We start from the raw sequence: 23,537 nt of genomic DNA, 5'->3' as shown, positions 1-23,537 counted from the left end.
GGTTGGTTTTGGGAAGAAAGGCAAGATTTCGACATGCAATTTTTTGAGCACTTTGGTCCCATATCATCTAAGACAACTAAATAAACACGCTCATAACATTATAAAACCTTAATAAGTAGAGTAATGATTTGGATATATATACTAATAAAGATAAACAATCCAATAGGGGATGTCAGTGGAGTGGATGTCACATAATAAAGAGAAAGAGGTTTGTATTAGGGGATGAAGGGAGTACCCGTCATGAGTGATGGAGCGGATGTGGATTTTACGTTGTACCCGCCCCACTTTGTACCCGCTTCATTCCCGTCCCGCCTCACTTTGTACCCACCTCATTCCCATCCCCATCCCCATCTCACACTCACATCTATATATTTGTAAAAATAAGTGTGTTACATTAACAATAGTTTTTCACGCATTCCTTGCCTTATTTTTGTTTTTTCAAGGGAAGAGAAGCATCTTTTCGGTGGGTAGTACTTTTGAGGTTTGAGCATAATTGTGTTCCAGTACTCTTGACCTTCATAAGGACCAAGGAAGCTTTTCTTCTTCATAATTGTTTCCAGAATTACATGAACATGCTCAGCTCTATATCTGCTAATGTTGGAGAAGCTTTTATGAAGCTTCTTCCTCTTCATTTTCATGGCAGATCCTCAAGTAAGCTTCTCCATTTCTCTACTACTTTTCCCTTTTTCGATTTCAGTTTTCCCCTCTTCAACTCTCCCTCATTTCACCTTTCTGTTCTGTTTCCTTCCCGAAATTACACCAATTACGTTACTCATGATTTTGATTCTGATTTTGATGACCCCAAATTGTTTCTGAAATTTGTTAGACAACAATCCAAATTAGGGTTTACTAATGTTGAAATCCCCCTTTCCCATTTCCACCATATGATATCGATGAGACCTCTTCCTTCTATTATTGATTTCTGTATGTTATTGAGTGCCATGTCCAAGATTAAACCCCACCCACCTTTCTCCACTGTCATTTCTCTTTACAGACACCTCCATTTGTTAGGTGTTCGCCCAAATGATTACTCCCTTACCATCCTTGCTAATTGCTACTGTCGTTTGAACTTTGTTGATTTCGGCTTCTCTGTTCTCGACAACATTATTAAACTTGGTTTTCAACCTAACATTGTCACCTTTACTACTCTCATCAACGGCTTCGTTCATACTCATCACTTGGACAAAGCCGTTCAATTGTTGGATAAAGTTGTCAAGCTTGGCTACCACCAACCCACATTAATCACCTATGGTTCTATGTTCAAAGGTCTCTGTAGGTCCGGTGATAATGCCGGTGCTCTCAAACTCCTCAGAAATATGGAGTCTTATGGCCATTTTATGCCTAATGTTGTCATTTACAACACCATCATTGATAGTCTCTGTAAAGACCAGTTATTACCTCAGGCTCTCCGTCTTTTCAAAGAGATGAAAGTCAAGGGAATTTCCCCTAATGTTGTCACCTTTAATACCTTAATTCGAGGTATGTGCACTTTGGGGCAACAGAAAGAGGCCCAAGAAATGCTGACTGAGATGTTGGGGAACAACATAACTCCTGACATTGAGACCTACACCACGTTGATTGATATGTATTGTAAAGAAGGCAAGGTTGGTGAAGCACGGGACATTTTTTATTTCATGACTAGGATAGGATTGGTTCCAGATATCATCACTTACAACGCTCTGTTAGACGGATATTGTTTACGTGGTGAGATGGACGAGGCAGAAAAGCTTATGGATGTGATAATAAAAGATGGTTGCAAACCTGATGTAGTTACTTACAACAGCTTACTCAATGGCTATTGCAATTCTAAAAACATTGACAAAGCTCTTGGTCTGCTCCAAGAGATGCATTCTAACGGATTAACCCCTGATGTTATCATGTACAGCACTCTTATAGATGCTTTGTGCAAAGACAATCAAATCAAGCTTGCACACCAGTTTTTTGAGGATATGAAAGCTCATGGACTGAAACCAGATATAATAGCTTGGAATTCATTCCTTGATGGCATGTGTAAGAATGGACAAATTGACGAGGCAATTACAACAGTGAAGCAAATGGGGAATACTGGAGTGATCCCTGATATTATTACATACAGTATCCTAATGGATGGTTTCTGTGAAGCTAATCGGCTTAGAGAAGCAGAGGATATATTCTCTTTTCTCATAACTAAAGGGCTGCATAATGTGCGTGCTTACACCATAATGATAAAAGGGTTTTGTAAAGAAGGGTTGCTAGCAAAAGCCGATGAATTATTGAAGAATATGGAGGACAATAAATGCTTTCCAAATGAATGCACCTTCAATACAATTATAAGAGGATTTATAGATGAAAAGGATGTGAGGAGAGCTTTAGAGCTTGTCAGCTTAATGAGAAACAAAGAGTTTGCTGCTGATAATCACACTATATCGTCATTTGTGAGCTTACTTAATGATCCAAATACTGATGATGTAGACAAGGAATTATTGAAAAAGTTTTTGGAAAACTGAGCGAGCAATGGTTAAAGCGGAGGTGGAAGGAGCAATGAGTTAAGCATAGATGATCAGCTGTGAAAGAGATGTGAAAATAGACATTATGAGTGAACATTATAAATTGGTAAGTCATATATTTAATGTGTTCTGATAGACTGTAGGCAAAAACCTTAACTCCTGTAATCTGGAACATAACCTGTAAATTTTGTATCCAATTGTTTGCTTGCCATCTGCCTGTGAGTCGCATTAGTTGTACTATATCTTATCCAATGGTTGTAAACAGCAGTTGTGCTTACTTTACATAGGGGTCAAATTTACCATTTTACTTGATTAGGCATAACCACACATGCTGTAATGCTGTATAGTGTATACAATGCAACTCTTGTACATAGGGCTCTTAGGCTCTACAAAGTTTTGATCGGTTCATTGGAGACGTGTTGATTGAATTTCTTGGGGTGTGTTTTAGCTTTCTGTAGATAACCAACCTTTGAAGTCTCTGTCGTTGAAGATTTTTCTTCTTCCAGGCACTTGGATCTTGCTTAACTGAACTCGTGTTTTGGTTACATAACATAGTTGTAAGCCCATAATCAAATCATATAACCTGGTTGACATTTGTTAATTTCTTCTCTTTTTTCCATTCTGAAAAAAGCAAAAAGCAAAAGGTGTGAAACACTCCAGGTTTAGATATATATGGAACTGGTTAAGCTGCAATTCCCAACTTCCAGTTAGATCCTACCAGTTCACTTTTCACTCCTTTTTTTTTTTTTTTTTTTTTAAATATATATATTTTGCTGTCTGTTTCAATTTCAGGGCAGTGAGGCTCATCATAAGCTTGGAGGCTTCTGATTTCGGATGAAGATAATCAATCTCAGAACTGAATGTGGCAAGGTATTCATAAAACGACTACTCGGTCTTTGGGTTGCTTGGAATCCTTGGATCACATTACTAGCATTTCTCTAGACGTCTATTGTGGTTTTTTTTTTTTTTTTTTTTTTTTTTAAGAGAAAGATACATGGTTTTCAAATTCAATTATGGTCATATTCTCTCAAAACATAAGACTAAAAACTAATTGATCTGAACAGTACAAATTACTGTATACAAATGTATTCATATATCCTTGCTATTTGTATCCCAAGCTGAGCAGCCATATAGCTACGCCAATCTCTGGATTTGTAGCATGATATCCTAGCAGCAGCACTTAACAATTCTTTATTGTCATTGAGGATTACAACTCCAAGTCACTTTTCCCTTTTGCAGAAATTGTTATAAAAAAATAGCCTTAGAAGACATACTTTTTAAGGAAGTGATTATACAAGGTATAATCCACATTAAAGTGAAATAGAGTACTTAATTTTGTTATAATTTATACACATAATACTCCCTCCGTCCCTCATTGATAGCCACTTTTGCTAAAAAAATCACGGGAATTAAGGAGAAATGAAGAAAGTACATTGAAAAATTAAATTTACATTGGGTATGCAAATAAGCAGAGAGAGAGAGTAATTAAAGTACACGGGAATGTAAAATTTACATAGAAAAGTTAAATTTGCACAAATATTTTTGCAAATGTTAGATAGTTTTGGTAAAAAAATAATATTAAGGATCTTGCTAACGAACGCCCCCGGGGCGTTGGTTAAGCATTTAAAACATTACCTAAAGTGATATTAATTTGGGAAAGCATGACAAAATCACGCGTCGATCGGTGTAATTAATGTTTATTTTAATTTAATCTTTCCATTTTTAGCTAGCTTATCCAACGCCCCCGGGGCGTATGTTAGCTTTTGCCTAATATTAATGTTACTTGAAAAAAAAGCAAATGTAACTAAAATTTTGAGTCACCAAAAATGACAAAAGCGACTATTAATGGGGGACTGAGGGAGTACCTATCATACCCTTATTTTGTTATATAAGATAATTTTGTGAAGTTGTCCGTTTATCCTCTCTAATCACCTCTTGAAAGTGTGTACCCAAAATGTGTAGTTATAACTTACAACTTCAAATTAAATCAAGGTGGGAGCTTTATACAAACTTTTTATAAATAAAGGTGGGTGTACAAATTGTACACATATTGTACATTAGATGTTAAAGGGCCTCATCTGATTTACTGAGTTGGGCGAAACTGAACTGAACTGAATTGATTATGAGAGAAGGAAATTAAAAACTGAGTTAATTGAATTGAAATTAAACTGAAGAGAACAGACTCTAAGTTAATATACTCGGTATGTATCTTTTATGGGTGAAGTCGTCCTTGTAAATTAAATTACTCTTGAATTTTTACTTCCCTTCTTTTTTTTTTCCCCCTAAATGCATCACTTCTTGAATTCTGCGTAATTTTACTCTTCTGTCCCAACTCCCAAACTTATTTCTCTATTATTATTTTTTTTGGTCGTCTCATATTTTTAGTTGATTTTCAATCAACCAAATACTTGAGTTTTCAAGGTTAATTTCCCTCCTAAACTCTATGTTTATTCTTTGGAAAGTTCATTAATTTAGCTATGAATTACGAGCCCTTTCCCTAAATAATGTTGGGAAATTATCTAATTCCCAAATTATAGCTACTCTTTTTTTAATTCCCACCATATCGTCCACGTCACCAGTTCAGTGGGAATTTTTTTTAAAAACGGGTTTATTAGAAAACCGCTACTTCAAGTAGCGGTTTACATATTAGAAACCGTTACTTGAAGTAGCGGTTTGTATTTACTAATTAATTTTTTAATAAAATCACTTTCTCCCCTTCCATTGTAAAGTAATTCAGCAGAATCATCCGAAAAGAAAAAATAAATAAATAAAAATTCGAACGACACTCCTCAAATAGCCTTCCAACGCAGCAATCCCTCGCGTTGGAAGCCGTTTTCGCCACCATCGATGCCTTCCTACGGTTGTTTGCCGACAATGATTGTTGTGAGAATATAACCAGAAACAAGGATATATCAAAGGATTTGTGATGCCGACACCGATTGCACGCCAAATTGCACCGATTATCAAAGGTTTATGGAACATGGGGATACAACTAAACATGGGCACGGGTCGTGCCGGCACGCGGGCGGCACGGGGCCGGCAAGACTCCGGCACGGCGGCCCACCTGTGGGCCGTGGGCCGTGCCGTGAACAAATTTCTGGAATTTGGCACGGGCAAGGCACGTGGCACGCCTGCCAGCACGGTGGCCGGCACGTGGGCCGGCACGCTGACACGACCCGTGCCAAATTACCGTTGGAAAACTAGCCGTTTTTGGCCGTTTTCCAACAGCTATAAACGACTAGTTTTCCACCCCATTTCCCACCCAAATTCCCTATAAATACCTCATATTTTCCTCCAAAATTTTCACAATTCATCAACTCATCTCTTCTATCTTATTCTCTAATTTTCTTACTCCCAAATTCTCAATTCTCAAATTCCTACAAATCCTACAATCTTGCTCTCTTTTGTGAAAAAAAAAAAATTCCTACTCTCTTATAAATTTTACATTTTTACTATTATTACTTTTATTAGTCTACTACCAAAAAAAAAAATTGTTATATTTACATTCGGGAAATTATAAATTCGGGAAATTATAAGTTCGAGAAATTATAAATTTGGGAAAGCATTGATGCGTCATTGTAAGATCTAACTCAACTTTATTTTAATTTTTTATTGTTAGTTGTTGTTGTTATTATTATTATTATTATTATTGTTATTATTATTATTATTATTATTATTATTATTATTATTATATTCTTGGAAGTTGGAACTACTTAATTATATAAAAACTACTTTCTATTTTAATTGTGGGTTATTTGGATTGTTGAAATCTGTCTAAGGCGGGACTTGGGCTCTAGACAACGTCGCTCCTAACCTCTCCTACCTGGGATCTCATTGATCCAAGTAATCAACTATTATTATAATTATTTTTAAAAATTTAATTTATATAAAAACTACTTACTAATTCTTATTGTTATTGTTATTATTATTGTTGTGAATTGTTATTATTATTATTGTTATTGTTACTTTGGTATTGTTATTGTTATTTGTATTATTATTATTATTATTATTATTATTATTATTATTATTATTACTTTGGTATTGTTATTGTTATTTGTATTATTATTATTATTATTATTATTATTATTATTATTATTATTATTGTTACTTTTATTGTTATTATTATTAATTAATCATGGCATCAAACCCGAACGCTTCCTCCTCCTCTAGAAAAACCAAGTCAAAATGTAGGGAATCACAAAATCCAAACTCTTCAATGCCTATGCCCCCCCCTAACATGCCCTTTCCCTCCCCTAACATGCCCTTTCCAAACACTTCCACCCCTTTCTTTCATCCCCAAAACACGGGAGGGCAAGAACAAATGGATGATATGGCTCCTTGGACCCAATTTCAACAAAGCCAATTTCAACAACATGAATTTCCTTTTCCTCCTCCTTCCCAAGGTAGCGAAACACAAGCCTCCGGGTCGAGTGAACCATCCACCCAAATGCCCAACACCCAAAATCCTAACATATTAGAGTGGTGTACCGAAGAGGATTTTGCTCAAACCAAAAGAAAGAGTGAAGTTTGGTCACATTATCAATTAAGTAAAAATGGACAAAAAGCCAAGTGTCGGACTTGTGGTAAAATTTTCTCGGCCGATACCAAGGGAGGGACGGGACACCTTAGTAGACATACAAAAAAATGTGGTGGACCATCTAGTGATCCAACCCAACCCAAAATTTCTCAATTCCATCCACAAGGCTTCATTTACAATTACGAGAGAGATAGGGATGAACTTGGGAGAATGATTGTACATGCGGAACAACCTTTTCTTTTCGCCGAAAATGATGCCTTCAACAACTATATTAACCGAGCACTACAACCAAAACACAAAAAAATCTCCCGAAAAACCGTTCGATCTGCTGCCATGAAGAGTTATCTAGAGTACAAATTAAAATTAGTAAATGAATTAGCTAATCTTCCTAGTAGAGTTTCTTTAACCGCCGATGCATGGGATGGTGGTTACGGACTCCACTATTTATGTGTTACTTGTCATTGGTTAGATAATGAGTGGTTGTTACAAAAACACATCATTCATTTCAAAATGCTTGAATACCCTCATACCGGTCTTAACATTTCACATCATTTAATGGAAGCCATTGATGCATATAGTTTTAGGGATAAAATCATGTCTATGACTTTCGATAATGCAACTTCTATGACATATAGTGCGAATTTGGTCAAATCCCAATTGACCGATGTTATATTAGATGGAGATGCACTTCATGTTAGATGCATTTATCATGTTCTTAACTTGTGTGTGAAGGATGGAACACAAGAAATTGGTCCATTTTATCACAAAATAAGGAATGCTATTATGTCTATTAATAGCTCTAACATGAGATATCAAGAATGGAAAGGTTTTTGCAGGCAACAACGGATAAAAACCATAAAAATAGCACCGGATTGTCCAACTAGGTGGAACTCCACCTAAGAAATGTTGAGTCGGGCAATCGAGTACAAGGTTCATTTAACACTTTTTTATAATATGAAATTTCCACAATGTGCTTTACTAGAAGATGATTGGCTTAATTGTGAAAAATATATGCAGTTTTTACAATTACTATATGGTATGACACATTGTTTTTCTTCTGTATATAATCCTTGTTCTCATTCTTTTCTTAGCAATGCATGTTTACTTGCACAACTTTTTGCGGAACACCGATCTCAACATGTTTATCGTGGATATCTTCCATCCATTGAGGAAAAATGGCGTAAATATTACACCGATATTCCTATGATTTATATTTTTGCTTCTATTTTAGATCCTAGGCAAAAATATGATGGCACCTTTTTATTAATTGATATTTATTATAGTAACATGAATTTTGAAGATGATGTTGAAACTTTTAAAAATAAGGTGACTAATGATTTTTTTTCTTTATATAGAGTTTATGAAAGTAAATATGGAACCGTGTCTCGATTTGCCCCTTCTCAAACATCCAAAAATGTAAGTAAACGGGCCAAAGGTTTATTTGCACAAGCTGCTAACATGATGTCCAAGTTTTCAGGTACGGAATCATCATCAAATAAGAGAACACAAAGCGATGTTTCGGAGTTGCAAATGTACTTAAGTTACGACTTCATGAAAGGCATGGACGATGAAGAGAAGTTAGGCCTCGACATCCTCGATTGGTGGAAATCACAAACCGTGAAATATCCAATTTTGTCGGCAATGGATCGTGATATTTTTGCTATCCAAGTCTCCTCCGTTGCCTTCGAAAGAGCTTTTAGTGCGTCGGGACGAGTTTTAGACGATAGAAGAACAAGACTAAAACCCGAAACACTTGAAATTGTGTTTGCTTCAAGGATTGGTTGGATGCCGAACTCGTTCTCAAGATCGTACTTATGCACAAAACGACAACGATGAAGGAACGTCGACTTGTTTTAGTTCTCATACTTCTCAATCAACTCAATTGGCGGATGAACTTGAACCTCTAGGAGACGAAGACGAAGACGAAGATGAAGTCGAAGGCGAAGACGAAGACGACCAATAATAATTAATTACATGATTACATATTTACATTATACACTATTGTATTCTTTTTGTATTATCGAACTTCGTATTCCGTATAATAAATTAAGTCATTCAATATTCATACACTATTGTACGATTTTTAATTATCATTACTTATTTTGTATTATTGAATTATCGTACATTCGTACCGGCTACCGTCATATAATAAAATAAGTTATTCTTCAGCTTTTTGTGTTTTCGGATTATCGCACTCGTACTTTTTTTTATTATATGTATTGTTGTTTTTTGCTAAATTAATAAAATTGTTTTTATTTGTTTAAATAAACTTAAACATAATTATTAATTAGATAAATAATTTATATAGCCTAAATTAAAATAAAGTTTTTCAAAAAATGAAAACAAAATATATTAACATTAACATAAACATAAATTAATCACATATATTATGTTGTACTAAAAAAAATATATATCGTTTAATTCCGTTTTTTTTTCATTTATTAAAAAAAAAGGTGGCATGGTTTGGCCCGCGGCCCGGCACGGCACGACCCGCAAGGCACGTGGGCCGTGCCGTGCCGTGGGCTGGGGTGCGCCAAATTCAGGCACGGCCCCCACCCCGGCACGGCCCGTGCCCATGTTTAGATACAACTATTCAAGTATTTGAAGGTTTAATTTTGACTGATTTACAGATATTTTGTTTTTAAAGAAAAACTTACAAAACAAACCCATAAACCGCTAGTTGAAGTAGCGGTTTGTTGCTGGACCGAGAAAAAAAAATCGGTTTGTTTTCCTTAGCTGACGTGGACGGTATAATGGGAATTAAAAAAAGAGTAGCTTTAATTTGGGAATTAGATAATTTCCCAACATTATTTAGGGAAAGGGCTCATGAATTACATCATCTTGTATTTATTTATAATTATGGCCATTGAGTTTCATTTTTATACAAGACTTCAATATTTCTATTAAAAAAGACTTTTATACGTCCTTTGTTTTTTTAGCAACACTTCACTTTTCACGCTTGCAGATTCATTATTTCAATTGCTAATATCTTTAATTACTAATATGTAAAAAATATAAACATTGGATATTAATATGAAAAAATCAAGATTATATTTTAACTTAGATATTAATCTTTAAAGCTAGTCAAAGCGAAACAAGCTAAGTGAATAGTGTAAAAGTCAAACTATTGCAAGTATAGGAGGAATTGGTATTTCAATTACGGGGTATTATTAATTCTAAGAATCGGACGTGGCTAAAAAAAAATTAGTTCTCGCTCTATCTCCAAGGTCTTGTTCACTTCACCTTAATAATAATATTCAGTAAAAATTATTTCAATATGAGTAAAAATAATTTTATTTAGCAAAATAATTTCAGTTTAGTAAAATTAATTTTACTTCAGTAAAACAAATTTAAATTCAGTAAAAATAATTTCTATTCAACAAAAATAAAGAGAAGTGAATGGCCTGGTACCCTATCTATTTACTTGCTAAAAGCCTAAAAATTTCTTAATGAAAAATTTAGAGTTTTTTTTTTCTTAGGAAAGAACTTGTAGAGAATATATAAATTAATATATCTTCATCTTTTTACAGGAAAAAAAAAATCTATTTATGAACCATACTTTGAACAACCTAAATCCACACTGATTGTACATCATCTCGAGAGTTTAAACTATAAATACTACTTCCTCTATTTTTTTTACTTGATCTGTTTCTTTTATCACGCTTGCCAATGAAAAACTTTAACGATCAATAACATAAATTCTCCATAAGTAAAAATTATAAAAGTTATATATTATGATAGTACTTATTGAGAGGAATCCAAAAAAATCATACATGAATATATTTTTCCTTACATATTATTCACAAAACACGGTCAAAGAATGAGTAGTGAATACTGTAAAAGTCAAAGTAGGTCAAGTAATAAAGAACGGAGGAAGTAGGTTTTTATTATTTTAGGGTATAGAGTATAACTGTCAATTCGGGTAAATGGGTCGGGTTTGATTTGAGTTAGAATGGGTCGGGTCAATTTAGGTTAATCCTGTAACCTATGGGGGTCGGGTTCGAGGTGGGTCATTCTTGAGTCGGGTCATGTCGAGTTTTACATGTTATCGGGTTTGGGTCGGGCTAAGGTTGGGTTAATAACAAGTCGGGTTACATTCGGGTCGGGTGAATAATAGGTCGGGTTTAATTCGAGTTTTCACGGGTTAGGGTCATTCTCGGGTTCGAGTCGAGTTTGGTTCAAGTCAATAATTTGCGGGTTAGAATAAGGTCAGTTATTCTCGGGTTCGATTCAAGTCAATAATTTGTGGGTCATAATGTAGTCGGGTCATTCTCGGATTCAAGTCGGCTTCAGTTCAAGTCAATAATTTGCGAGTTATAATCAGGTTGGGTCATTCCAAGTCGGGTCATTCTTGGGTTCAAGTCGGCAAGTCATAATTTGCTGGTTATCATCAGGTCGGGTCATTTCTAAGTCGGGTCATTCTCGGATTCAGTTCAAGTCAATAATTTTCGGGTCATAATCAGGTCGGTCCTTTCCAAGTCTTGTCATTCTCGGAATAATTTACGGGTTATAATAATCAAGCTGAGTCATTTCCAAATAGGGTCATATTCGGATTCGGGTATCAAAATATATATTGGGTTGATCTGGGTTTAAGGTTGATATTAAGTCGGGTCATATCGGGTTCAGTTACATTTTTGAGTCGATTTGTTAACAGTTCATGTAATGACATCCACGTTTAATCATTATCAATTTCTTCATTTATTGTAAGAGAAATAATTTCAGAGAAGTTAATTTAAATTGGAGCTAATAAGTTAAAGTAAGTTTAGATAATATCTATATACATTACATGTTCATTTTATTTCCAGTAAAATTCGAGTTGGGTTAATAACAAGTCGGAATGAATTTAGGTCGGGTAAATAACAAGTCGGATTGATTTTGGGTCGGGTTTGTAACAGGCCGGGTTAAATTTCGAGTCGGGTTAGTAACAGGTTGGGTTAAATTCGGGTCGGGTTAGGAACAGGTCGGGATACTAACAGGTCTGGTTAAATTCGAGTTTTGAGGGTTAAAACAGGTTTGGGTCAATTTCGATTCAGGTCGGATTTGGTTCAGGTCAATAATTTAAGGGTTACATTCGGGTCGGGTCATCTCCAGGTCGGTTCATGTTTGGGTTCAAGTCTCAAATACTCGGGTCTAGGGTTGGTTTCAGGTCGGGTTCGGGTCACCAATTTTTGAGTTCAGATGGGCCGGTTAATAATCGGGTTCGGGTTGGTATTTCAGGTCAGGTCAGCTTTTGACAGCTCTAGTATAGAGTACTTCGTAACTTTATAATGAGTGTATAATACATCTCCTTACAGTTAAGGTGTCAAACCCATATTCAATTCGACCCGAAAAATATTCGATTCAAATTTTAAGGGCTGGAATCTCTGACCCGACCTGATAACCCGACCCCAAACCCAGCCTGAAGCTACAAAGAGAAACCCAAACCCGACCCGAACCCGAACAACTCGACTTCGATCTAATTTGTCACATGTCAATGTCATTTTTTTCCTCCAAAAACCATCTTCCAAAAATAAATAAATTCTAACTTTATTTTTCTTTTTATATCTTATTGATAACAACTTATTTAAGTCAATAAAATCATATTCCATGTATATTTAATCTATATATTATAATTAAACTTAACGATTTTTTTTTACCCTGATATATTACAATCACATGGATTTAATTTATCCTACGAAATAAAAATAATAATAATAAAAAAAAAAACGTTACATTGTTTCAAATTGACTTTAACACATCTATTAACTATTATTGAAACAAAACGTTGATGATGTCATCAAATTCTTAAAGTGCTTACGTGTCAAACTCTCATAAGAAATTTTCCCTCCAAATTTTACCAATGATGTCATCATTTTTTTTTTGTGCTTACGTGTCAAACTCTAATAAGAAATTTTCCCTGCAAATTTTACTTATAATGTCATCATTTTTATCACCGTGTATGACTTGGGGCCTAATCTTGTATTATATTTATAGTTTCTTAACCCAGCCTGAAGTCGACCTGAAATCTGACCCGAATCCAACCTGCTGACTCGAATTGCCACCTCAGCCTTTAAATTTTGATTCGTATGAACACAATAATTTAATACGTAGTATGACTCAACTTTAAAAATGGACCCGATCTGAACATCCGAAGTGATACCTCTAACTACAATAAATATATTGTATACTTTTTAAAAATTTGCAAATTACAGTCATTTAAAGTTCGTATTTTGCAAATTGCAGTCATTTTAAAAAAATTTGCATATTGCAACCCAAAAGTTCGTATAAATTGTAAATTACAATCTGATTTAACTTTTTATCGGTTTACATTTCAAAAAATCTTCGATTACGGTTTTACAGGCTATTTTAGTTCTTAGGGGCCCGAATTGAGCTCAGAATTAGCAAAACAAATAGTGACAATAGCTCGTTTAGCGTAACAAAAATATATCGCTTTGTGGGAAACTGTAAAAATAAAACACTTATATTATATTTTGATATTGTTCAAATTCCCGTTAAAAAAAAAAAAAAAAAAAAAAACGCCTAAAGTGCACAAAACTCCTCACTTGCTCCTTCTGTCCAAAAAAAAAAAAAAAAAAATCCTCACTTGATCCGTGTGTACTGAGAAAGTAATCATCTTCCGCATTCTAGTATTCTACGACTCAGAGCATCAAAGTGTAAAAATAAAGATTTAATAATAAAAAAAAAAGTGTAAAAATGAAGATGACAACTAAATCTGGTAATCTTCTTCCCTGCAATTCTTTCTTTAATTTCTTCACTTTTTTAATTGGATTTCGTTGTTACTCTAATTGCACTAAATTTCTTGCTGTTGATGTTGATTTTGATGACCCCAAATTGTTTCTCAAATTTGTTAGACAGCAATCAAAATTAGGGTTTACTAATGCTGAAATCCCCCTTTTTCTTTTCGATCATATGAAATTGATTCGCCCACTTCCTGATATTGTCGATTTCAATCAACTGTTATCATCCATTTGTAAGATTAAACCCAACCCACCTTTCTCCACTGTCATTTCTCTTTACAGAGACCTCCTTTTCTTAGGTCTTCGTCCAAATAATTATTCCCTTAACATTCTGGCTAATTGTTACTGTCGCTTAGGCTATGTTCATTTTGGGTTGTCCCTTGTTTCTTATACCATTAAGCTTGGTTATCAACCTGATATTGCCACCTTTAATACCCTCATTAACGGCTTTATTCACTCTAATCAACTGGACAAAGCCGTTCCTTTATTGGATAAAATTCTCAAGCTTGGCTACCAACCCACATTAATCACCTATGGCTCTATGTTCAAAGGTCTCTGTAGGTCCGGTGATAATGCCTGAAAGTCAAGGGAATTTCCCCTGATGTTGTCACCTATACTACCTTAATACGTGGTATGTGCACTTTGGGGCAACAGAAAGAGGCCCAACAAATGCTGACGGAGATGTTGGGGAACAACATACCTCCTACCACTGAGACCTACAACATGTTGATTGATATGCACTGTAAAGATGGCAAGGTTGGTGAAGCACGGGACATTTTTGAATACATGATTAAGAGAGGATTGGCTCCTAATATCATCACTTACAGCGCTCTGTTAGACGGATATTGTTTACGTGGTGAGATGGATGAGGCAGAAAAGCTCATGGATTTGATGGTTGAAAATTGTTGTAAACCTAATGTAATTACTTACAGCAGCTTAATCAATGGCTATTGCAAGTTTAAAAAGATAGACAAAGCTCTTGGTCGTTCAGGAGATGATTTTTAAAGGATTAACCCCTAATGTTTCCACGTATAGCTCTCTTATCGATGCCATGTGCAAGGACAATCAGCTCGAGCTTGCACGCCAATTTTTCAAGGAAATGGAAGCTCATGGACTAACGCCAAATGTAATCACTTGGAATTCATTGCTTGATGGCATGTGTAAAAATGGACAAATTGACGAGGCAATTACAATGATGCAGCAAATGGAAAATTCTGGAGTAGTCCCTAATATTGTTACATACAGTATTCTAATGGATGGTTTGTGTAATGCTAAGCGCCTTAGAGAAGCGGTGGAGATCTTCTCCGTTCTTACAACTAAAGGGCTGCATGATGTGCGTGCTTACACCATAATGATAAAAGGGTTTTGTAAAGAAGGGTTGCTAGCAAAAGCTGATGAATTATTGAAGAATATGGAGGACAATAAATGCTTTCCAAATGAATGCACCTTCAATACAATTATAAGAGGATTTATAGATGGAAAGGATGTTAGGAGAGCTTTAGAGCTTGTCAGCTTAATGAGAAACAAAGAGTTTGCTGCTGATAATCACACAATATCATCATTGGTGAGCTTACTCACTGATCCAAATATCAGTGGTGCAGACAAGGATTTGTTGAAAAAGTTTTTGAGAACTGAGTTAGCTAGATTTTGGAGCAAAGGTGGAAGAAGCAATGACTAAAGCATAATGATAAGCTGTGACCAAAATGTGAAAACACACATTGTGAGTGAACATTGTGAATCTGTAAGTCATATATTTAATGTGTTTTGATTGTTTGTAGGCAAAAACCTTAATGCCTGTAATTTGGAACATATGAAACAAATGTCAATGAACATACCAGTCATTTAGACATACCAGTCATTTAGTCATATATTTAATGCCTGTAATTTGGAACATATGAAACAAATGTCAATGAACATACCAGTCATTGTTTGTAGGCTCACTTGGTCTTCTGCAAGTTCATGGTGAAATACAACTTAACTATTTCTCGATGAACGTACCAGTCATTTAGACATACCTACAAAGGAGGAGCTTAAGGTTGGTGATATATTTCATGTGTAAAACCTTTTTTTTGTAATAGAAAAGAACTCAGGATGGAGAATATTCTGGTCAACACATTCCAAGGGTAAATTCTGTTTATTGGCTGGTTTTAGAAAAGAACTCTGGTACGTCTGATGGTGAACCCCATTCTTCAAAATTAAACCTGATCCTGATCTGCAGATCAAATGTATATATAGTACATTTGTTATAGATCCATCAACAAGCAAGGATGCCTAGTTTTATCTGGATCAGAGCTGCATTGACGTGGAAAAGTTGTTGCTTAAAGCTATACGATGCAACATATATACACGTTTACTTGAAATTCATAAAGAGCATACTAAGAATGGTCAAATCTTTTGAGGTGCTATTGATGTTCACCTTCAGGGTATCATGGATGAAATTGGTGTAAAGAAGGTTAGTATAACATGTTTTGTCTGTTTTATCTCTTTGCAGGGTGTGTTGGTAGTGTATACAATGTATGATGACATATACCAATTCAATAGCGGGGGGGGGGGGGGGGGGTGGTAAGGACCTTGACCCCCGACTTTTTTTTTATTTTAGGTTCAGGCTCTAACTCTCTAAGTCCCTGTTCTTGCTATTTATGGCTGAACTTAAGTCATTTTTACTGACCTAAAAGTATTTTTTTTGTTTAACTTTTATTATTATATCAGATTAAAACTTAATGTTTTAAATTCTCTACTACTTTGTTTGAAAGTTTCAAGTAAGTGCTTTTTACTAATTAAAACTTATTTTTGCTAAGGGTTCGTTTGGTATTGTTGTGGTTTTCTATTTTTTGGTTTTTTGTTTTTTAAAAGTATATGATATGTGTCCCATAATGATTCAAAATTATATAAACTTATTAAAATCATGATAATTTTGAAAACTGACAACAGAAAACTAGAAACACCTTTTTTTTTTTGTTTCCCGTTTTTGGTTTTTGGTTTTCAAAAATAGAAAACTGAAAACCAAAACTGATGCCAAACAAGCCCTAACAACTTGTTTTTCTACTAAACTTAATTTAGCTGATTATTTTTTCTTTGGTTGAGAAGGACAGGGCCCAATAAGGTCAGGTTGGGGTGGGTTTTTAAGTTGGGCATAGGCGGGTTATGCTTGATGATTCCAAAGGAAAATAACTCACAGGGTCAATCTTCATGTGCTGACATAGGAAACAGTTGTAGCCTCTTAAATCTTGGGTATTGAGTTTAAGCTCACTTAATGACTTTGTTTCAATATTCAATGTAATATGTATGGGGAAAAAATATAATAACAATTTAATTTCACTCTTTCACATGAATTATAGGTGGAAGATCTGACTACAACACTGATAGGTTGGCTTTTGATTCCTCTGGACAACTTCTTTCAAATTTTCAATATAGAGAGGAGACAAGGACAGTGATTGGAAAAAAGATAATTGAGGGCTGTAGGCTCTATTCTTCTAACTGAAAATCTCATTTCTCACAAGGCTGGGTCACTCGACCCTTTTCCCTCTCAGTTTGTTGCTCACTTAGTTGCACAAATCTGCCATGCCCCGTTGCAGAGGCCTTTATTGCAATAAGTGCTTCGGATAAAGCCATCAAGCATATTTATTAATCTGTGCTTTACTGATTCTCTGTAATTTTTTATTAAGATACCCTCACTGTGATCACACTCAGCTCTTTGATGAGGGATCTCAAAAATGCTGTTAATGAAAGGTTCTTAATCGTGTATATAGCATCAAGTTGATGGTATATAGGGTCCTAGTGATCTTTGTTTTGTAATTGAAAAGGAAAGAACACATGTAGCTGTGACGGGAATTTTTATAGCATATCTTAGTTTCAGTTTTCTGCGTACTTAGCTTAGAACTTGAGAAAATAATTTATAGAGTTTGTAAAAAAGCAATTTGATTTTTTTTTTTTTTAAATTAAATGTTCTTTTTGTATCCCTCCTTATCCCTACAATCAAATCAGATAAGAATAATACTCTTTAGTTTTTCAAGGAAATGGAAGCTCATGAACTAATGTCAAATGTAATCACTTGGAATTCATTGCTTGATTGCTTGTGTAAAATTGCACAAATTGATTAGGCAATTGCATCAGTGAAGGAAATGGAGAGTACGAGAGTTGTCCCTGATATTTTTACGTAATGTACCTTAATGGACAGTTTGTGTGAAGCTAGGTGCCTTAACGAAGCAGTGGATATTTTCACTTCTCTGGCGACAAAGTGCTTACAACCTGATGTGGTGTGGTCAAGGTCAATATAATTCTAAAAAGATATTGCAAAGAGGGTTTGCTGGATAAAGCTACTAAACTTCTAGAGGAGATGGAGGACAACGGATGTTCACCTGATGAGTGTACCTGCAACACTATTATTAAAGGATGGGATGTCAGCATGGCTATGGAACTACTCAGCACTAAAGGGTTGCCGCGGATGCTCACACAACTTCATAACTGATCACGCTGTAAGTGATTCAGACAAGGCTTTGCTTTGAAAGTATTTCGAGATATGAATTGTTAGGTATTTGGCCTTCAATAATTTTGAATTGTGGTTCATGCATATATTCTTCTTTTCTTGTTATATCTACCCTTTTAGTCTTTTACTTGTGTTTCCTAGAGCTGAGGTTGAATATGAACCTTGAGATTATAATCCACACTGTTTTTGAATTGGTGGAATATTGCATTTTGAGGGCTTGGCAATATCATGTTTCATGCATAACTTTTTTCAGTGATTGTTGCATCAAGTTTTCTATACTTTTAAAGTCATATTTGGCAAGAAGTGTTGAGACAATAATTTCTGATATTTGCAATTCATCTGAGACTTGAAGTTTCTGTAGCTCCTGAGAGTGGTGAGTAATCAATAAATTGAATATAGTTGTTTGAGATGGTTTGCTTGATTCACCTTTTATTCAGTAATAATACTCAGCCTAATGGAACGAAGTAACCCCGACTAGTCGTCTATGCCTAATGGAATGAAGTAAACCATCATCGGTTCAGGATACATATCATTTGGATACTAACAAATGGTTTGGTGTCTAAAACCTCAAATTCATTCATGTGCTCTCCTGTCTCAATGCATATCACAGGACTGCTGGTGGCAGTCACAGCGCTCACTGCACTAAGAGCACCACCTCCCTTTGCATGACCATCCAGTTTAGTATAATCATGACTCTTAACAGCCTAACAGCAACACTAAAGGCTTGAGCTTGATCGAATACAGATTGACCAATGCTACTATCCATGACGAGATCATAGAGTTCCTTTTTGAATCTTTCCATACCTTCAACGACAATCTTCACTGGATTTGATTTCGTGTAATTATTTCAAATTCATGCTTAACTTGTTAATGCATAACATTAAAAGGAATTTTAACGATAGGGATTAGATAGAATGAATATACAAGTGTATAATACCTCTTATAGAAGGGAATGTGGTGGTTGATTAACATAAAATTAACACCAGCATCACGAAGAGCATAAATGATCTCACTCAAGCATTTCATGAGTACTTTCTGATCAATCACATTTGAATTATTTAGATTTTGGAGAGCACAAGGTACGCTCCCACTTAATTTTGATAACACTATTATTGCACTTATTTGTTTGTTTCAAACTCCAAAATTCCAGTGTTTTTTACGGACAAACACTAGTTTACTCCTCTTTATCCGATTATGTGAAGCTACATTATACGGAGTACGAAATACGTAGTACGTAGTATATATATTCTAGAGGTGATTAACAATGGTCCGGCCCGATCTAGCCTGAAAATAGGGCGGGTTTGGGTAAGTCAAAAAGCAAATTTTTAGATAAAAGCCCAAACCTGACCCAAAAAAGCCCGTTTTAACCCGATAAGCTCGCTACTTTTGGGCAGATTTGAGCAGGACATTTGATATTAAGACCCGTCCTGGCCAGACCCAAATTTATGATCACCTCTAATATATTATAATTTTCTGACAAAATTATGATTTTATATTATGCTTAATCCCTTATAAATTATAATAGAAAGGGGTTAATGGGTTATAGAAAGTCGTCAAAGTCAAAGCGATAAACTACGAAGCACACTTGAATTTCAAATGAAGATAAATCTCCCGTGAAAAAAAAAATAAAAAAAAATAAATCTTCATCTTTTTCTTCCCCTTTGGAGTTTTTCACTTCAGTCATCCCCTCTCTCACTTTACTCCATTTGAAGCGCGCACTCTAAATTCTCCATTGAAGCGGCTTTTTCTACTTCATCGAAGAAGTAGATTCTGAGGTAATATGTTTTTATCAATCATCGAATTTCAATTTCTCAATCTAGGGTTTAGTATCACTTATTGTTAATTTAATTGTTTGCGTAATCAATTTAGGGTTCTTCTTTGGTGGATTATTGAACGATTTGTTATAATTACTGCAGTTTTGAAAAATTATAATGAACGATTTTGTAGCTAGTATTTTCGTATGTGCAATTTTTGGTTGATATTCTTAAGCAAGATGAATTATGTGTGATTTTTGGAGCCTAAATTGATAATTGAGTCAAATGTAGTTGCAAATATGTTGCAAGCTTAGTTTATAACCCTTTAATGTTAAGAAGGAACTATGAAAATGGATCTTTACTTCCTAGGCCGAGGGCGGCTGCCCCGGCTCTGGGACGGGCCTGTTTACCATCCAATGATAATGACATAATGTGATTGCGGTTGATGATAGGCAACCTAAACAAGAGATGAATGGGGGTTCGTCCACACACCGAGAACTCGAACGCCAGATTGGTGCAATCAAGGCTGTTTCTGAAATGGAAGTTGAACATCTCCTTACTGAGCTGCAATTGATTCGTTCATATTTTAATGAGGAACAATTGCAAAAACCTGCCCTGGAGTTTTTTAGGGAGAATCTTCCTAATGTTTCAGTAGTTAGAAATGATGAGGATGAGCATTTTGATCTAAGATGGAAAGATGATGATGGTAATTTGTCCATGTATAACCCTAGTGGTAGAGATATTCATGCCTCCCTTTTCCAACACATGGGTATGGCTTATCCTGCCTGTTCTGATGCGAGGCAGTCTTTTGGTGGATTTCAGTTTTCGGGCAAGGCTCTGAAAAGCCTTGTGGGTGTTGATGATCTGCAGATGGGGACATACTTGACTCAAGAGTCACTTAATAACATGATGCTTGGGATACCAGATGGTCTTCAAACTCCTGGGGCTGAAAGCCAGAGATTGTCTGTGGGGATGACACCTAAAACCCGTAGATTGCCTAAACATGGAGAGATGCTTCTTTCTGTACATGGGTCCCCCCTCGGTGTCTACAAAGAAGATAACATGGAAGCTATACGCGAGTCAGAAGAAGGCTGACTTATATATGTTCTTTGTTCTTCATCCAGAAGATATAGAAATGCTTTTTGTTACTACTGGAAGTTGTGCTTTCCAGCATTGACATAAAGCAGCACTAATCTCCTAATATGGCTCTGCAATGAAGTTTTCAGTTTATTTACAATTTGTCAATGAATTTATTCATCCAATGCTTGATTGTAAAAAATATATCCTAAGCAGGTCTAGTTCTGTAATCCACCTTAAGTGTTGTAATAGTGTATGGTACTATGGTATACTTTGTATCCGTTCAGATCAATGAATCAAGTTTTTTCCTCTGCTAGTGAGACTTGTTTGCTACAAATAATCTAATATACTGCATTTTATATATGAAACTTAACCCTTAGAGAAGATTGGCTAACTTGATTAGAGTTCAAATTTTGTTGTCTCTGAGGCCCTGTTTCTTTGGGTTCATTGTTTGATTCAGCTTTTTGCATTCTTAAGAGCTTGGTTTCTGTTGATAATTGAGAAGCTTTTGTGGAACTTGGAGGTGAATTTATGTAGAGTGAAATGCTGTTTATAGCAGGTATTCCTAACAATTTTCTTTTTGTGTGAATTGAATTATATACAATCATATAATAATATGAACTAATGACGCCCTGGTCTTCTTTCCATTATTGTTTTTTTGCTTTTAATGGATTGTTGCTAATGTAGTTGGTTTAACATATTATGGAGTAATATGCTGGCTGTTGCTACATGTATAAAGTATCCTTGACTGAGCTAGGCTGCTACCTCTTTCCCCTAATCTGTAACAAAGTGAGTTTGAGTAGAGTATGTGTTTGGTTTGGACTTTCAACAAAAGCCATTCCCAATTTCACTTAAAGTTGTGGTTGGATGCAGGTGGCAAAAGAATATATTCCATCGCCATGACAAGCTATCATGTGGCGTGTGGCACAAGTGCACAACTAAGGCTACACAAATACTGAATACAGGTATGTGCTCTAGTGGTGGAATAGCATTATTGGAAAGCTCTGTACTTGTGACCCAATTTGACAATTCTTAATGTTGATATCATGCTTGGGTGCTGTATAAAACGTGGGATCTTTTACTTTTTAAAGTTTATTCATGTCAATCTTTTGGCTTGATCTCCAAATTTTTCTATTTATCTATGATATATGCATGTATACTGCGCAATTAATGTGTGAAGACACTTGCCAAAAAACCTAGGATTATGTGTTTGTTCTGTTGTACACAAAATCTCTATGTTTATTGTTTAAAGATATTGGTATATAGCTTTGGTTAGGTTATCTAACTCAATTGGGCTGAGCAAGATTTCAGAGTTGTCATTTATCTGTAGCTAGTACAATTTGGTTATCTAACTCAATTTATTTCCATAGTTCTACTTTTAACTCAAGACGAAGGAAGAAGTTTTTTTTGTTGCCCTCTATGGGTGAATTGGATGATCATGATGTAAGCCACCCCTGAAAATTTCTTGGTTTTGTCTCTCATATATATGTAGTGCTTATATTACTTTCATACAATCTATAACTATGCAAGAGGGGAAGGAAATGCGCTCTTTGTTATTGTATTTTAGCTACACTCAACCCTGTTGTGTATGGAGTTATGGGAGCTACCGGGGGGGGGGGGGGTTGCCCGGCTCTTTGATTTCTGTGATAGAATTGCCTGCAATAATTTTAGGGCTGATTACATAAGTACATATCCTCTTTCTGTTCCTCCTCAAGAAAGATGTAATGGTATGCAATTAAAAGTTGTTGCACTCTCTAAGTACTAGCCTACTAGGTGTCTATTGCAATGGCATCTAGCCATCTAAATTGTGCTATTGACAGCTAATCAGCCATACACAGTTTAGGATATTGGAGGGCATAACATTTGATGGGTGATGCATATATTTACATTATGTAGTTAAAGTTTCTATGTCTAATAGCTTTAGGCATTATTTTACATGAAAGCACTATTAAGTTCTAACTGTAATTTGTCCTGAATAGTGAATATAGAATGGTAATTCTGAAGAATTGCAATACTGAAGGGAGTCAGGGACATACCTTAAATAGCAATAACTAAAAGTAATGTAATTGTTAAAAGTTCAATATTATATATCGAATAACAATTTCTAAAACAAATCCATCAAGTAAAATTTTACAACTATACATGTTAGATCAACAAAGTGTGTGTATATTACTGATCAAAGTTTAATGAATTTAACTTTTGACTTCTCATTAAGGTCAATTTAAGGTCATTTTGGGTAGGTTAGAGTAGCATTCTCTTGGTTAGTAGGACATACTTGTGGATCTCATTCATCTCAAATTCAGGAATATCTAGAGTGAGGTGAGTTTCTTAAACTCTTACCCAATAATATTCTTGTATGCAATCCTAGAGGCCTTTCACAGGTGTAAAATGTGTAGGCATTTGAAATTCTATAATTTCTATATTCTGTTGGGCATGAAAAATATATGGTAGTGACTTTTG

At 35.2% G+C, this 23,537-nt stretch overlaps 4 protein-coding genes across 4 annotated transcripts; all 4 read left to right on the top strand.

Moving 5' to 3' along the window:
- The first annotated feature begins 392 nt into the window (after nt 1-392).
- On the top strand, nt 393-3,466 carry LOC110708730 (putative pentatricopeptide repeat-containing protein At1g12700, mitochondrial). Its single transcript, XM_021886938.1, has one exon. The coding sequence runs from the start codon at nt 567-569 to the stop codon at nt 2,484-2,486; it is 1,920 nt and encodes a 639-aa protein (XP_021742630.1). The 5' UTR covers nt 393-566; the 3' UTR covers nt 2,487-3,466.
- A 10,250-nt stretch (nt 3,467-13,716) lies between these two features.
- LOC110708955 (pentatricopeptide repeat-containing protein At1g62680, mitochondrial-like) lies at nt 13,717-14,340 on the top strand. The gene has a single exon (XM_021887184.1). It carries the CDS (start codon nt 13,717-13,719, stop codon nt 14,338-14,340), a length of 624 nt encoding a protein of 207 aa, XP_021742876.1.
- A 471-nt stretch (nt 14,341-14,811) lies between these two features.
- Nucleotides 14,812-18,974, top strand: LOC110708954 (pentatricopeptide repeat-containing protein At1g62930, chloroplastic-like). Its single transcript, XM_021887183.1, has 6 exons — nt 14,812-15,418; nt 15,539-15,556; nt 17,099-17,218; nt 17,426-17,489; nt 17,938-18,027; nt 18,857-18,974. Exons 1-6 carry the CDS (start codon nt 14,812-14,814, stop codon nt 18,972-18,974), a joined length of 1,017 nt encoding a protein of 338 aa, XP_021742875.1.
- A 638-nt stretch (nt 18,975-19,612) lies between these two features.
- Nucleotides 19,613-21,393, top strand: LOC110708727. Its single transcript, XM_021886934.1, has 2 exons — nt 19,613-20,021; nt 20,453-21,393. Exon 2 carries the CDS (start codon nt 20,469-20,471, stop codon nt 21,093-21,095), a length of 627 nt encoding a protein of 208 aa, XP_021742626.1. The 5' UTR covers nt 19,613-20,021; nt 20,453-20,468; the 3' UTR covers nt 21,096-21,393.
- Nucleotides 21,394-23,537: the final 2,144 nt, after the last annotated feature.

This window comes from Chenopodium quinoa, unplaced genomic scaffold (genome assembly GCF_001683475.1).
Source record: "Chenopodium quinoa cultivar QQ74 unplaced genomic scaffold, ASM168347v1, whole genome shotgun sequence".
NCBI classification, from domain to species: Eukaryota; Viridiplantae; Streptophyta; class Magnoliopsida; order Caryophyllales; family Amaranthaceae; genus Chenopodium; species Chenopodium quinoa.
Note: the sequence above shows the minus strand (reverse complement) of the source record. Positions and strands in the feature narration are given on the sequence as shown.

Coding starts and splice junctions, on each gene's coding strand:
- LOC110708954 (XM_021887183.1), top strand. CDS start 14,812: ATGTGCAAGGACAATCAGCTCGAGCTTGCACGCCAATTTTTCAAGGAA. Junction 17,490..17,937: donor AAAAATGCTGTTAATGAAAG/GTTCTTAATCGT, acceptor CTTAATGGACAG/TTTGTGTGAAGCTAGGTGCC. Junction 18,028..18,856: donor CCTGATGTGGTGTGGTCAAG/GTCAATATAATT, acceptor TGCATATCACAG/GACTGCTGGTGGCAGTCACA.
- LOC110708955 (XM_021887184.1), top strand. CDS start 13,717: ATGAAGATGACAACTAAATCTGGTAATCTTCTTCCCTGCAATTCTTTC.
- LOC110708730 (XM_021886938.1), top strand. CDS start 567: ATGAACATGCTCAGCTCTATATCTGCTAATGTTGGAGAAGCTTTTATG.
- LOC110708727 (XM_021886934.1), top strand. CDS start 20,469: ATGAATGGGGGTTCGTCCACACACCGAGAACTCGAACGCCAGATTGGT.